The sequence below is a fragment of the Cololabis saira genome, chromosome 2, assembly GCF_033807715.1.
Source record: "Cololabis saira isolate AMF1-May2022 chromosome 2, fColSai1.1, whole genome shotgun sequence".
In the NCBI taxonomy this organism is placed as follows: domain Eukaryota; kingdom Metazoa; phylum Chordata; class Actinopteri; order Beloniformes; family Belonidae; genus Cololabis; species Cololabis saira.
The window spans coordinates 12796032-12813157 of NC_084588.1; the positions used below are offsets into that span (position 1 = coordinate 12796032).

The 17126-nt window shown below is 41.0% G+C and overlaps 1 protein-coding gene across 10 annotated transcripts in view; it reads right to left on the minus strand.

Annotated features, from left to right (window-relative positions):
• Positions 1-17126, minus strand: part of LOC133458284 (C-myc promoter-binding protein-like) — a 99853-nt gene that overhangs the window by 36361 nt on the left and 46366 nt on the right. For 5 of the 10 annotated variants that reach the window (XM_061738064.1, XM_061738100.1, XM_061738045.1 and 2 more), the window contains exons 6-14: positions 14480-14757; positions 12463-12529; positions 12177-12235; positions 10977-11121; positions 9588-9763; positions 9034-9134; positions 5687-5902; positions 1952-2097; positions 1677-1715 (exon numbers count right to left, since the gene is read on the minus strand). In XM_061738064.1, coding sequence (XP_061594048.1) covers positions 1677-1715; positions 1952-2097; positions 5687-5902; positions 9034-9134; positions 9588-9763; positions 10977-11121; positions 12177-12235; positions 12463-12529; positions 14480-14757 — 1227 coding nt within the window. The remainder of the gene's footprint in view (positions 1-1676; positions 1716-1951; positions 2098-5686; positions 5903-9033; positions 9135-9587; positions 9764-10976; positions 11122-12176; positions 12236-12462; positions 12530-14479; positions 14758-17126) is intronic. The other 5 variants (XM_061738037.1, XM_061738092.1, XM_061738074.1 and 2 more) reach the window with 1 other exon arrangement.

A 17126-nucleotide genomic window follows, 5' to 3' on the forward strand; every position in this document is an offset into this window, starting at 1 on the left:
TTTATTTTTGAGTCAAATAAACCGCAGAAATATTGTTTTTGGGCACCAAAAAGAGCACCTTATACACCTCCCGGCTAACCCTCTGCAAGAGACCGAGAATGTGTTTCGAAAATGTCAAACTATTCTTTTATTAGAGCAGTCCCTGATCTCATACGAGTTCAAATCCAGTCCTGATCCCAGATTCTCCCTCAGGTCATATTTGACATTTTCAAATCCAACTGTGAACTTTCTAGGTTCAAAAGGAAAGTATAGGAGTACATATGTAATGATACGATTCACAATCAGAACGTAAACTAACCAGAGCGCCAAAAACGAAATCATTTCATCAGTTTCTAATATATAGAATAGAGGGATTAATAACTATTACTAGCAATGGCTGGGCAAGAAACCCAGAAATTCAACATAAACACACTTCTTAATTACGTGATTAAAGTAACAAATTGTCTTCATTTATTTAGATACTGAATCAGCAGACAATCATTTTCACTTGCTTTTGCCTTTTACTGTTTGTATTTTCTCAGCTTCTGATAATCATTCTTTTTTTTTCTTTTTTCTTTTTTCATAGTTAATCTATTTCAAGACTTCATTTTGAGTTCCAACACAATCTAATTAGTTTTATTGCTGCAATATTTCCCCCCTTGGGAATCAATACATTTTAAACACCTTCTGTGATGGATTGTGTGCTTTGGCCTCCACAAAAGTACGTAAAGTGATGGAGCCACAGCTCACAGAGACAGTGTGAGGATTTAATGAAGAGACGAACAACAAGAGCAACGAGAGCAGAGGGAGGACACCTGAGCCGCAGGGAGGTCTGTGATCGTGAACGCTGGTCTCCGGGTTCACTTTCACTATTTCACAATTACAGCTGAGAAATGAGAGCGCACACGTGCACACACACACACACACACACACACACACAGACAAAAGTAACTCAAGGTCAGTCAAGCCTAGTTCAGAGCTGTTTGCAAATGTCGCCAGTAAATACAAGCAATCCGCAGATGTGTAACTGGGAACAAGTGGCTGCATGGACTTTGGCTGCAAACACGTGACGTTTAACCTTCAACGCAAACACAGTCCAGCAGAGGAGCACAACCCCGTAAGGACACGGGGTCAAACTATTCAAAACGCTGCCAGTGCAGCATAGAAAATGCAGCAACTGCCTCTGCCAGGCTTCACATCGTCTCGCTGAAGGATATGAGCTCAGGGAATCCACAAAAATCTGAAAACTTTGAGCTCTGTTAGTGCTACTGAAATCAATTAAGTGCTAACAGCCCTTACCCACTAGTCTCATGAAAAACTGAGTGCAAAACTCTGTGCAGAGAAACTGTACGAGTGGCTTTTTTTATGAAGAGATGCTTTGGCAATCTCTGAACAAACTGCCATGACAGCAAATATAACGCAGGCGGTGAATGTTCCAATCATCATTAAAAATGCAGGAAACCAATGAAGGGGATCAGATGTAACTGGAAGTAAAGCAAAATGCACAACTACGGTCTAAGGATGTAAAAACAGGAAAATGTCAATCAAATCTGCAAGGATGGATGATTGTCTGAGGGCATGCTATTGGCCTTTAGGACAGAATCTGTTACTTTTACAATCTACCTTCATTCAGATTTTTGATTTGACTTTTTTTGCAGAGCCATGCCCATCAGAGCGGTTCATTATAACAGACTTACCTTCCCTCCTTTTTCCGCATTCCGATCTGAATTGTAAAGCTGCGTACGAAGAGAGGAGAGAGGGAGAGACTCAAGATATTGAAAGCAGAAAGGAGAGAGGCAGATTGGCTGAAGACAAGTGAGGTGTCACAGAAGAGAGACAAAACCAATCATACGACAGCATGTGGGGCACAGAGGAGCTGCGCTAAACTCGGAGAAAAAAAGAGAGGCTGAAACATAAAAGTAGAAGACGAAAAGGTCATCTGGTTTCATGCTAATTTTTTTCAAAGGCTCACTTTTTCCACACAGTCGTCAAAGAAGGCAAGGCTGGCATCTTTGTCGCTGACAAAAGAGCACTCCTCGATGAAGCGGATGAACATCTGGGTCTTGGTCATCAGAGAGTAGAACTTCTGGTGTGAGCGATCACGGCTCTTCAAGAACCCTGAGGACAGAAATTATGTACGTTAAGCCTGAAAAATATCCCTTACCCTGTTTAGATGTGGGAATTTCTTGTAATAACTTAAATCCAACAGATGGAATCATTCACAAGATCAATTAATACACGTCCTCCGTGTGCTGTATCATTGCATGAAAGGCCACAAATCTCCTGTGTAACCAGCTGCACGGCGTTATCAGCGTAATGGCCAATCTGGGATGTGCAGCAGCATTGTGAAAAGCTTCCTTAATAGATGCTAAAAGCTGCTGAAGTGAGTAATAAACTGCAGCTGTGATGAGACGGAGAGCAGGATGGATGAGCACCGGCTCACGGCTCAGACGCCGGGGCCGGATCGCTTCCTGTCGCTGACATAATCTCAACTGCAACATTGACCGCTTCAAACCAGGAACCTCAGTTGATTCTCACCAAGAGTCTTTAAGCAGCTCAACTCTAAACAAATCTGTGTAACTTCAACATGAGGAGTTTCTAGCAGTTAAGTCTGTAACAACGGAGCCTGAAAATGCAACCGTCATCAAAGCCCCAACTCTGCATAAAGTTGCGCAAAATCCATAAAGAAAAAAAAATAATCTTGCGTTTACTTTGGATTTTATTTCTTTGTGAACAGTACAAATAAAAGATGTTTAATGTTTTTTTTGTTGTTGTTTTTTTAAATCAAAAGGAAGGAAAGGACTTAATTTCAAACAACTCATAAATATGTGACTGTAATGACGATTCAGTACAAAAGTTAAAGAATCCATGACAAAAGGCCATAAATACACTGCAGCTTTATCTATACTTTTAATTTGTCTTGTTTTTTAATGCATGCCACGTCATTATTAGAAAAATGATCATTTACCATGTAAAACTTAAACCAAGGTTTTTTAGGTGTTGAACTCATCCAGCAATGAAGAATTTCTGAGGTGTATATCTATACATCTATATTGAGCAGATATTGATGAATGTCTGAGGGAAGCTCAGGACGGTGTCGTTGCTTTTCACAAACGGACATTTCTCCAGAGTGCTTGAATTGTTCGTGATTTTCTCAAACATTTGTTGGTAAACTGTAGATCTTCAAACACAAATTCACCCTTTTAATGGATTCTTCATTTGTACAACGCCCCCCTTTTTTTAAATAAGTTTTCCATAAAGTCCCAACTTTTCTGAATTGGGTCAACAGCAATTTCTTGGATGACAAAATCCTGCAGCGTTTGCGATCTTTTATCACAGTATTCACTGATTTATTTTCTTCATTTGTTTTCAGTGGCAGAATTGTGTGAACATAAGTGTTTTTTTTTGCCTCAGAACAAGAAATTTATATCCAAAAAATGAATAAGAGTCCCACTCTGTTTCTACAGATCTCCAGAGCAGGCGAATCAAACACCAGCAAGGTTTCCACAAATTGTTTCTGATGAAAATAGAAAAGATTTATTGTTTGTTTTTTGGAAAACCTCTATCCACTTCGATAGACAAACAAAAGTCTGTCTTCATTTAGCAAACACTCGGATCCTTCACAACAAACCTTTAAACATCTACAAACCTATAAAAATACTCTCTTCACAGGACCATCGAGAGGTTTATGGTATCGGTTACTGACACCGGACAGCAATGAAGAGGATCTGGAAAGGTTTCGTGTCACTAAAGATGGATATCAATAAATAACTCCAATAAAAGAAGAATAAAATCTCTGCAAGTGTTTTCTAAGTTAGAGGTCTCAAAAACGACAACTGTAAGAGGAGCCTGCATGTTTAATTCCCAGACTGACGTACGCTGGAGTTAAAACACTTTTTAAAAGTCAGAAAGGAAAAGTCTCGACGGCTGTCATTTTAGGTTATGACTATTAAGTCAAAGAGTGGCCAGGACTTCACACATGAATCACGAGCTGCTTCATCCGTCCTCGGGTCATTATGTCATGTCCTTGGCCACAGATATCCCCCTGTGGAGGATCCGTGACGTCCAGCCAGCTCCTCTCAGCTGTGATCCAGACCACCTTCCAGGGCTCTGTTCCAGCGGTCACACTCAGCATCTGGAGAAGGAAGCGGCTGCAGGCCCAACTGACCATCCTTGTCGAGTTTCAAAAGTCTTCTCAGGCTTCCCCTCCAAACAGACTCTTCATGTACCTACTCAATCGCGGGGCCGGATCCCTGAAGGAGCTCGTTAATTAAACAACGCCATCTGTTTTAAAAGCCGGCCAGCTGCAGTAACAAAGGTGCAGCAGATGACGGACTCTTATTTATGTATTCACAACTCATTAGCACCAATGATGCGCTGAACGGTAAATGGTTGATTGAGTTTTTAAAAAAGATCACACTGCGGTCATTGACATAAAACACGCAAACAGGTTCCCGGCTGCTTCCCAGTTTGTGCTGGCTCATCATTTCAAAACATTTTTGTCAGACACCCTGCAAAGCACTTACTTACCAAAGAGCAATCTTGGGCGAGTAGTACCATAGTACAGTTAGATGATAAAATACTAATATTGGTCTAAATATTCATTTTAATAAAGGGGAAACGGAAATGCTGACTCCCCATGAAGCAAAATGCAGCCAAAACAACATCATTTAACCAACATATTTTACGAGAATTAGTACGTAGACAACATATCAAATGTTGAAACCATGAATTTCTTTCTAAATGCTTGTTTTGAACTACATACCAGCAGCAAAAGGTAGAAATATTTACATTTATATATATATTTATATTTAATATTTACTTCCACGGTGGAAAACCTCAGAGCTAGTTAAATTATCAACAACAGTAACAGAGAGAAGATATGTCCTCTATAAGTAAATATAATTATGTGGTCATCTCTCTGTGAAAGTCTATGAGGTCAAATAGCGTAACAATTTAAGAAAAATGTCCATCAATGTGAAGTAACATTAAATAAATGGCTCCATGGCATTTGAGAGTGTTAAAATAATCAACATACTTGCAAAACTGTGTGTGACATGATGGACACTGTTTATCGGCTGCAAAAAGAGATCAGCATAAACGTTGATGGTTGCACGCGTATTGGTGCATTGATGGGTTATTTTCCCCATCGAGAACGTACTAATTAATACTGACCACCATAAGCAGGTTTTGGAGCAACATTTGCTTCCATCTAGACATGTTTAGCAGAGCATTACCCAACCACATTGTGCATGTGTTGCAACACTGTGACTCTAAAACAAGAGTCCAGCTGCTAAACAGAGTCCTTCTGAAAGAAGTGGTGATGCAACGCAGTGGTAAACATGAACATGAACTGGTCCCAATTTTCTGGGAATGTACTGCTGGCAGCACTTTCAAAATGAGCAAATATTCTAACACAAATAAAAGAATAAAATTCCCTTGTTTCAAGATTTGATATGTTGCTTTTGTGCATGGTTTTGCAGGGTTTCCTCTGGGGTGCCACCTTTGGACAGCCACCAGAGGAAAACTGGCTCGTTAATGCAGCGGGCTTGTTATGGTTCCTGTGCGAGGACTTTGAAGAGGCTGCTGGGAAAAAGAAAAGCTGAGTTAATTCATTCCATCTGCTTCCTCTCTGACTCTGATCTCTGGCTTTGAAAACGCTATATGCAAAGCTGGATTCAAGAACTTTGGCTCTTGTTTCTGATACCTTGCAAGTCAAAGAGTGAGCTTGCGTCTGTGGCTTTCTCTGACGGTGCTTGGGTGATGGGCCGCAGGAAGGAGCGGTAGCCCTTCAAAATCGCCGCCATGAAGCGCAGGAATGCTTCCTGGATCTCCAGCTCCAGCGTGTGGAGACTCTTCCCAGAGCTCAGCTCCGGAGAGTCACTCATGCTCAGCTCCACCAAGCCATCAGGCCGGCACTGACCTGCAGACAGAGAAAACACACACTTTACTACTCCCAGAATCACATCACAATAAAGATGGGATATTCCTTGAAGCGGCAAAAGGGTTCCAGTGACAACTGAGGAATAACATTACGTAATTAAAATTAATTCATCTGAGCTGATATCTACTCCTCCAAGGATCCTGGAGTCTTTTAACGAAAAGTGTGGCAGTCACTGGGAAGATGTTCACCTTCACTGAATCAGAAAATGAATTTATGCAAATACAAGAGCTGAACAAGCCAGCTGACTTTTATACGTCCCTCAGCCAGCAGACTTCTCAACTAACAGAGAAAGCTCATGACACCACGACGGCCACAACAGGACAGATAATCAGGATATTACCGCACAAGTGGATTATTGCTTACTTTCAATGAAATGAATGAAAACGACAACAATGCAGATTGAATGGAGAGAAAACTTTAGATACATGGGAATAGAAAACTAAAAGTAATTAAAGCTGCAAGCAGCGATGAACGGGCCCTCGCACTCATGCAGTACGTACACATGCAGCGATTCAACCTGGTTGCAGATCTGATCAGATAATGACATGCAGAAGATTGGATCACTTGTCTGATTACACATGCTGTTCTGAGATCAGACTGAATCAGATTGAATAAGCCACTGTAACCAGAGCATGGCTGACTCCGTGACGCTAGGTGGCGCTGTACCCAAGGTAACCATTTCAACAAAGAGCCACTTCCGATTGACCTCCGCTTAACAACAAGGAAAGGAAAAAGTGCATTCTAACTGCTTTCCTATTAATAATCTGTCTAAAACAGCCTTTCTCAACCTTTTTTCAGTCATGACACCTTTCAAAAGTGAATAAAATCTCACGACACCCCAGAGTAAAATATAATTAAAAACCGCACTGCATCGCTCCGACTGTAAATGCATAAGTCCTGTTTATTTTGTAGCAATAACTTGAACACGATAACTGCACCAGAGTAGAAGTCATCGTTCACTGTTGTGCTTAGTTGCCACGCTGATGGACAGAAACTATGGTGACTTTTAAGAGAAAGACTGCCTAAAGAGAATTTTCCAGCCGGCTTCACTTTGAACGGCCGGTGTGAACCGGCCGTTCAAAGTGAAGCCTGATTTATGGTTCCGCGTTAAATCGACGCAGAGCCTACGCCGTAACGTACGCGGCAAAGCGCACCGTACGTGTGCGTCGCCGCATAACCTACGGCGTAATCTCTGCGTTGGTTAACGCGGAACCATAAATCAGCCTTAAGGCTGCAGGCTGCGTGTGAGCGACGGATGACTGAGGGAGAAGAGTTTCTCCAGGAATGGAAGGCAGCGCCGGCGAACTTATGCCACAGTTTGCAGATGGATTGTTGATGCGTGGGCTAACGTGTTTGCTGGGATTATTTTGCGAGCTTTTGCAAAAGCGTGCATTTCCGAGGCACCGCACGGCACGGAACGTGACTGACAGCGAGGAATTTCGGACTGGCACAGCTGATTTAGCGGAGCTCTTTAATGCAGAAACAGAGGATGAGACTTAATGGGTTTGATTAATGTAAAAACTGAAATAAAGTAGCCTACAATCAAACAAAGTTTTGCTCCCGCTGTATTTTTAAATACGCACGCTTGTGTGCTTGTGTGTGTGTGTGTGTTCTTGTGTGTGTACCTTTTCGGTCGGTGCGCCGTGTGTGTTTTAAATACAGAAATGACACAAGACTGAGGCTATGCCTTTCCACACGGCGCCCGTATGGTCGCGAAAATACAGTATTTATATATGAAATGTCAGGATAGGAAATATTTTGACGACACCCCTGAAGCAGTCAAACGACACCCCAGGGTGCTACTACTGAGCACGCGTCGCGTCGTCTCCTTTCACTTCCGGGTGAATCCCCTCCCCCGGGGGAAAACCCCACCCGGGGGAAAATCTCGAGCATGCGCAGACTGTAATATCCATGTCCCCGTACACATGGCATTAACAACCTGGTTGCGACTGGCTTATCTAGGTGCATCAAACTGGTTGATGAATCCGGCTTGACCAGGTTGACTTGACCAGGTTGAGGTGTTCACATGCAGTTTTAAAGTCGGTTTAAAGTCTCAAACCGATCTGCAACCAGGTTGAATCGCTGCATGTGAACGTACTTGGATAGGAATATCAATAGGAACTATCACATATCGAACAATCAGAAAAACGGGCGGGGCTAATTCATGCCAATGAAGGTCAAGTACTCAAAATCCGATGACACCACCCACAAGACTTTACGTCAAACCATTCAAAAGTTATGGCAGAAAGTAGGAAATATCAAATATGAACCAATCAGATGGAGGGGGGGGGGCGCGCTTTTTGGCGTCTAGCGTCGCCACGGTAACGCTTTTTGAGAAAAGTAATGCACGTCGTCGCAGGATGGAGACGCACATTTTGATGTATAACACACCTGGGTGCACGTTACGGTTTGGGCATAAATGGCATAAATTGCGCCAAAATTACACGATTAATTCAAAATGGCCGACTTCCTGTTCAGTTTCGGCCATGGCGCCAAGAGACTTTTCTTTAAGTTGCGACATGATACAGGTGTGTACCGATTTTCGTGCATGTACGTCAAACCATATTGTGGGGCTTGAGGCACAAAGTTTTCTAGGGGGCGCTGTCGAGCCATTAGGCCACGCCCATTAATGCAAACCATTAAATATCACATTTTTCGCCAGGCCTGGCTTGCGTGCACATTTTGGTGACTTTTGGGGCACGTTTAGGGGGGCAAAAAGGCCCTCATTTCATCGGAAGAAAAACGAGAAAAACAACGAGAACGAGGATAACATCTCCTACAGATACAATAGGGCCTTCACACTGTAAGTGCTCGGGTCCTAATGATGTAAACGCTGCCTATCTTTTACCAGCTAGATGTAAGTTTGGATTAATTTTAATTACTCAAAAGGTTGGAAAAAATGATAGTGTTGCTTCTCCAAGGACAGAACAGACTGAGGGAAATAAATTCTTGGCTGCTCAGCCAACACACCTTCAACTCATCTGAACGGAAACAGAAATAACTGAAGGAAATATTGACATAAGGGGTTAAATAACAGCAAAACAGAATCCGATAACTGACACTTCAGCAACACTTTTTTCTAACCCTTGATAAATCAGCTCGGTACTCACCATCGACGAGCTGCTGGTGGAGATTGCTCAGCACATTCATCAGGTTTTTACAGGCTTTCTTTGGCAGGATCTTCCATGTGAGAGCTCGCTTATCTTCATTACTGGAAAAGCAGAGACACAGACGGAGCTCTATGGAGCCTGAGAGGCCAAAACCAACACGAGCATCAGAGTTCAGACCACCCTAACGTTGTCTGGCTGGTAACCAGGCCAAAAATGATGTGAACCATTACTGACCTTACCTGACACACTGGAAAATTGCATTCTCTTCATATTAAAACAAGCCTGACACTACAAAAATAGCAATTTCCACCCAATGTCTTGGAAAATTGCCTGATCCCTGAACTTGGAACATGTGATCTGGCAGCTATGTGGACTGCAAAGAAGTGTCAAAAGGCCTGCGTTGCATTTACATGCAAATACAAATTACACGTTTATAACAGGAGGCCAAGTGGGCAGAGAAAAGAGTGAAGTTAAGGGGAAAAAACACTACATTTCCCACATTTTCATTCACTATATTTAGCTGCTCGTTTGAGTGAAGGTTTGCAGGGGCTCACTGGAAGATGGTGTTTGTGTCCAGGTCCACGCAGCTCACGTCAGGCGGGGGGTCGTACAGATCAAAGTAGCGCGAGTCCACGCCTACAATGAACGGACAGGGGGCGCTCAACACGTCAGCCAACGCCAGGGGGCACAGCGGGATATACGGACACGGCCAGTGGAACGGGAAGATCATCTGGGAAGGAAGAGGATGAAGAGAGAGACCCAAGTCATCCTCAAGTGTTGTGTTGAAGTGCGTTTATCACCTGGAGATTAGTATCATTGTAAAGGAGTGAATGCATGAAGGGTGAGGTCAGATTTATTGTGACATTGAGCCACAAAATGTCAAAAACATATTCAAATATCCTCAAAGAATTAAGGTAAGGGAATTAAACAGTTCAGCCGTATTAAATCTCAGTATAAACCATGAACACTGTTGGGGCAACATTTGACTATAATCCAGGGGTGTCAAACCCATTTTGCTTGGCGGGCCGGATTTGACCCATTTTTTTCTCGCGGGCCGCACGCTCAAAATAAAAAAAACGGTGCAGAATTATTTTTTTTTCTAATTCTTTCTAATCCAATATCAGTTTAGTTAATTTTAAAGGAAATATGCACTTTGTTTACACTCTAATTATGTAAAATATATTTCTTCAGGATCTTTTCTTGAAATTTCTCGTTTTTTTTCAAATTATGTCGTTTAATATCATTTTACAAAGATAAACAGAAACAAGTATGTTTTTTTTATATTTCGCTTTTTTATAGGAAATGTAATTAAAAGCAAAATCTTTCTTATTACATCCGACTGTTTCTTTGTGATTTAGAGATTTTTCCAGTACAATTAAGTGTATTTATTTTTAAAAATTGGCGCGGATATTTACGCCAGTGTGCCGAAAAAGTCAGCACTTCTCTTTTAACTGTTTTACTTTGTCACTATCCACGTATTCAAAACTGAAATTCTCCGAATAAATATCTTCTATCATCTTTTTTAGCAGTGATATTTTTCCTTCAAAAATATATAATAGTAGTCAGTTAATAAAAATAAACGACCGTCTACAAAGAAATAAAATCGGCAAATGCATTCTAGAAAACTAAAAGAATGTCGAAAACTGCTCTCTTTGTGGAATAACGATTGATTTGTAGAAGAAATATATTATCGGATATGCTGCGATTCATGGCAATTATTTATGCCTTCCTTTTTAGTAAATTAACATTTCGTTTTTTTTGCGTTGGAAACTTCTCGCGGGCCGCATGAAAATCTCTCTCAGGCCGCATGCGGCCCGAGGGCCGCACATTTGACACCCCTGCTATAATCGAAGACAAAAAAAATCAATTATAAAACTGCAACAGGGGGGCTTTTTTGGAAAAGGAAGTGAATTTGTTCTGCAGAGATCAATGTAGTAACTTACAGACACCAAAGCCTCAGTGACGCTGGTCAGAACCGCCGGCCGTAACGAGTGGACGAGGATCTTATGTTCAGTCACGGCAAACACCAGCAAGGTGACGGCATTCTCTGGTCCGAGGTTCTGGAGCAGCGTGGAAAATCGACCGCCACTACGGAAAACACAGATCATACAGATTCAGTCATAAAGAACCACAGTACCAATTAACCTTTTCCTTTAAGTGAACGTATTTTAGCTTTTAAAAAACTCCTGACACCACTAATCTCACTGTTTTGTGCAGCCACTTCTGGTATTCTTGTATTTCTCCCTGAATATATTCCAAAAAACCAAACTCTGTAAACTGAAGAACCGCTGAGGTTGAGAGAAACTCTCCATCTGTGGCAGACAAAAGTTTGCCCCCAGGACAAAAAATAAATCTTGCTGATTTCTGAAGTTATAGGAAGGAAATGCAGCCAGTGCAATCTATTTCATCAAATATGATAGAATACTTTTAATTTCATGAAGTTAAAAATATCTGATGAGAAATTCTTCCAATTCAGTGTTAACACCGAACAGCACTGGGCTTTTGTAAGTCACCAGCTGGGGAACCGAATATGAAACTAATTGATGCTTACAGAGCAGGGACGGCTATAAAAAGATGTCACGTTTCCAGTATGCAATTTCCACATTTTTAAATGTTATTAAGAAAAAGCAGTTCAAAGGAACTCTGAAAGTCATGTGACTGGTTTGGGCGCTGTGAGAGTCGCCGGCACAAAGAACAGGGTCATTTTGTTGTACTTGCACCTGTACAACGACACAAAAGCCTATTCTATTCTCTTCTATTCTATCTTGAAGTTACTGTGTATAAAAGCCTGAAATTGTCTCACAACTTCAAATGATGAAAGTTCCTAAACTGGAATGAAAAAGCTCTTATGTGACTACAAAAGTCAGTTGTCAATGGCGACTTTAACCAAAGTGGGGAATCTCAGGGGGTAGCAGGGTCACTACGCCACAATTACTGTTTATTTTTATCAGCTTTGACGCTCAGTTAGAGAAGGCTTGTAATTGATATGTATTTGCCGAAGGTTTATTTGGAGCTCTTCACTCCATCATTTGACATGGTTTACTGAGGGGATGACAGCCCTTTGTATCCGGCAGTCTTCTGTTTAAGGCTGAGAACAAAACAGAGGTTTGATGATTAAACATGTTGAAAGCTGCTGGTCTTACCTGAGGGGTAAAGGAGAGGACACGGGCTGGCTCAACATCAGGCTGTCATGTGGGGAAAGCTGCAGAAAAGCTGGAAAGTGAGATAAAACCAACCGAGCAAAAAAATGCCTGCACTGAATCATTTAAATGCTCCTCCATTATTGAGGATCTAAACTACTGCATCCCGCAGGCGATCCAAAACACTCGTTTGCTCTACTTTCTGCACGATGGGGATTACCCGAGTTTAACTCGCACTGTACGCAACGAGCATCACAGACAAGGTTTTACTGTAACAATCAAACCCTACCTGCACCAAGATGCGAGGCCTCTGGGAGGATGGGAAGGGAACTTTGTGCATGAAGTGAGAGATGTGCCTGGGAAGAAGAACCATAAGAGGGGCGTCAGGCCCAAAATAACAGAAGTGGGTGGCAGAATGTTCTGCGAAACATGAAAAGCATGAATCCTCTGTAAGCACACAGGCTGAGCAGCATCATTTCAAGTAAAGATGCGACGTACAGTAATGGTGCATTTCTAAATCAAGGATCACATTTATTTGTCTTCCCATTTTAATTTTTTATTGTTTAATTCTCATTAAGAGAAAGACAGAAAACGCTGCATGATTGCAGTTTAAATCATCAGGTGCTGCCATCAGAGCCCTAGGCGCACAGAACAAAGCAGCTTTACTGTATCTCATTTCATTAATCTAGGTTGTTATCATTTGCAAGCAAACATCCAGTGAAATCCAGGCCCTGTGTAAAATCTAAATACGCAACATATCATAATATTCAGCATTGTCTTGCTTTTATAGACATTGCCTTCCTCATAAAAGCTCATTCATGACATCTCCTTGATCCACCCACATCAAATCCTCACTAAATACCTTCTCCAGAGTCTCAAAAGCCCAGTAAGACTCAGATTTGAATGAGAGTGTGCTTCTGAATGCCAGCTGATTGACAGCTGGCAGCGTGCTCCCACTGATCATTAGTTGGCATAAACCCCCGTCCAGAGACCAATTGGAGGTGGAGACTAATCCTGCAGCTCTACCTGTGGACATGGCAAATGCTAAAAATGAGGGCGAGAGCTGCTTATTAGGGGTTTAAATTGAAGTGGAGCAAAGAAAAACAGATTTGATTTAGCTTTAAGCCGCATGACGGCGTGGAAAGAGGTGACTAATGCAAGTAAAGCCGTGTCTTCAGTTAAACGAAGCGTTTCAGGGGTGAAGCAAAAATGCTTTGATGCAAAACAGAATACAAAAAAATTGACTCATCTCCAGTGACAAAACTCTTTGCTGCAGAGAGAGACACCTATCAGAATTCATACCTGATGGACGCTGAGACGTGTCCCCCACAGGAGTCACCAGCAAACGCCGAAGGTAAACTTATACTTGTTATACTTTATGTTTTATTTATGTCAGCCGGGGGACGTGTTGCTTTCACACAATTTAAGAATAATGTAAATCCATCCATCTGCACAAACTTTCGAAAGCCAATTTATAACAAGGCGATTTAATCGGCCATGTGACATTTTCAGAAATATAATCTTAATTGTAAATATACAATATTCACATGTATCGATAAACATGTTATTTTTTCTTTCTGCTCATTTTTTAAAACGCGTTTAAAATGCATCTGCATAAACAGAAGCAGCATTCATGTGCGCTGTTCTGTACGTGGTTTCTTTATAAAAATTCAGAACTACTACCATCGTCTTGAATACCAACACCTGCATAATATTTGCCGGATAAACAGTTACCATGCAAATGTGTTCTGCTCACGTTTCAAGAACGAGGCCAGTGTGTGGATGCTGCATGTGTTGCTCACAAACCTGTATAAATTATTTAGTGTAAGATGTGTACGTTACTCATAAACTGTCCACTAAAGCATCACATTATCATAGCAGATGCTGGCTTTTGACCTGTCGGCATTAAAATATTGAAATTTCTTTGCACATGAACGTTTGACATATTAGTAATCAACTGTCGAGGTCTTCATATTCAAATCAAATCAAAAATATACAGTATCTAGACAGGTCAAATGGCATAATAACTAGAATACTAGAACTAGAATTTTTAAACCTTATATTTCATGTTTATTTTAATATTAATGTGCTTTTATTGTCTGATTGGAAGTGTGGTTGATTTTTATGTTTTGATGAGCTGCTGGACAGTTGAATTTCCCTTCGGGGATGAATAAAGTTCTATCTATCTATCTATCTATCTATCTATCTATCTATCTATCTATCTATCTATCTATCTATCTATCTATCTAGATTATTACAGAATAAAATGTGAATAAATTCACAGAGCACGGAAACAGGGGACTCACTTCTCGATGGGAAGAGCGTGTGGGCCTGAGATGGAGTAGCGGTAGAGGAATGTTAGGAACTTCCGGAAAGCATCAAAGAAGGGCCAGTGGGAGAGCAGGCAGATGCACTTGTTGGTGTGGACTGAGCGGGGCTCGGCGGCGCTGCTCTTGCTGCCGTCGGCGGCACCGGGGGAGGATTTGGGTCGGTCCGGGCTCAGGAGGCCCAGCTGGGAGCGCTGCTGATCGGTCAGGCATTCCTCTGGGTAGGGCTCGTAGAACTGGATGGCGGCACCATACACCTGAAATGGCAGACATTGGTAAAACACTTATCCCAACTGAGATGGCACCAGGCTTGTCAACGTGTCACAGCGACTTCACAACAACTGCTCAGTGATGGATCAAGGAAAACAGCAAACAGTCCAAGGAGTCAATCCTGCACAAAACTGTCCAGATCCAAATCCAGCTGAGCAGCTACAGATGTGCAGTGTACCACGTGTGTTATAGGGAACAGCTGAGGTCGGCCAGCGCCGTACAACAAACCAAACAATGGCGAACGGCACAACATCAAGATCACTAACATATGTTACATATTTTACACACTTTTCTTCACTCAAAATAAACATTTCTTCAACATGAAAAAATGCATTTATATTCATCATATATTTATCTTACAGGGACTAACCGGCTAAATTAAAATGCTTTTTGCCACATCTAAAAACATACTTTGACATCTTCATATTGCTCGTCTGACCAACAACCAAAACCAAACAGCTTTGGATTGATAACAGTATGAAAAACAAAGTAAACTAAGAAATAATAACATTATAAAATCTGTACTCAGCAAGTATTTGTTCACAAGTGAAATTCATCAACTTTTAAAGCAGATACTAAATAAACTGCTGCCGGTCAACTACACTAACTCTTTTAATGACACTATTATTGTTATTAACCTCTGAATCCTCTCTCATTTTTTCCCCCAAAAAACAAACTATTTTTATAAAAACTACAAAAGTGCTGTATCCTTTAAGTTCCATGAGCACCAGCTGTGAACTAAACACATACTGGTCCGTCAGTGGCAGCATCGGGCCAAATACACCCCGTCTGGTTCTTGGAAAACATGTTTCCCAATTGATGCACAGATCAAAGCTCGTCTGCTGTACGAGCGGGTTTTTAACGTCTTCTGTCAAAAGGACAGCAGTGACCTTTGCCTTTGTTTGCTGATGAGTGAGAGGAGGGCATCCGTATGGATCTGTGTAGTCGCTGTTCAAACATAAACTGTATTTAATGAGCAGAAGGGTATTTCCATTCTCTGAATATTCATGATCACAGTATTTTAAAAAACAACTGTAATACAGTCAAATAACTTGCTGAGATCATCCATTTTCTAGTTATTCCAAAACATTTAACCCATTTCTACTGATCCCAATGACCTTATTTCTGTTGTCTTTCTTACATTTAAAGGGTCATTTCGGGCGGAGGTGAAAAGGTACTGCAAACATTCATTTCCACCATAATTACTTTTTATTTCTGGCGTTGTCTTTGCTCTATATTTAAAGTTACAGTCTAAGGTAGGTGGCCGCATGACAGTAAAATTGGAGGATCCAACAATGTCTAACTTGTAACCGAATCAGAGTCATGGGTGTTATCCATGCAGATGGGAACTTAGGGAGACTAATTTAGATGAAATTCCAAAGTGAAGCATTCAGTGTGATCTATTACCAGAAATGTAATATAATAACAATAAAAATGTGTTCATGAGTGTGGCCTTGAGGGGAAAACTGGAATCGTAAAAGTGAAATGTTTTCTATCCAAAGATGGTGAAAGAGCCCAATAACTTTGTTTCACCACCATGTTACTAGAGTGGTTGAGAGGAGACGAAACAAAACAGGATTTAACGAGTATTATACAACCTTTACACCCAATGTTTTTACACAGTTTTTCAAACATCTTTGGAAGGGTTGGGTAAAGTGAAGATTGATCCATCCATCTATTAACTTCCAGGTCACTGACACAGCAGCCTCCCTGTCCCCGTCTAGCTCTTCCAGGTGAATACCCAGACCTGCCATGAGACAAAATCTCTCCATTGTGTCCTGGGTCTGCGTCAAACTCCCTGCCAGGTTGGTCTTCAACAAAAACAGTCATGTGGTGCAACCATGATTCATATTAAAATACATTAATTTCCTTAACATCTTGACATCTTTTTTTTTACAAGCTTTCAGTATTATACAAAAATTGTTGTTTTTTTAATGGTCGCGCCACATGATATTTCATAAAATGGATCATCAGTCAAACTTTGTTTGTATATTATGATGGAAATATAAATACAAATGTGTTGCAATCTTACACACTACAAGACATTTCGGAAATCATGCCAGATAGGGAAGAAGATTGATTTAAATACATTTAGAGTGATTTCAAAAAAGGTTTTCAAAACAAGAGTCATGGTCGGACGGTCACACCACATGACATTTTAACACTTAAAACAAAACAAAATCCCAAATAACTAGTATTTTTTGTAAAATTCAAGTGAGTCCATATGTGGGACAGGTAGTTCATATATATGGTATTTTTTTTATACATTTAAACCTTTTTTGAATTGAAAAAAAAAATCTGTTTTTCAGAAAATATAGGCCTCACGTCATTGACCCAGCAGCAGCTTTACTCTCAG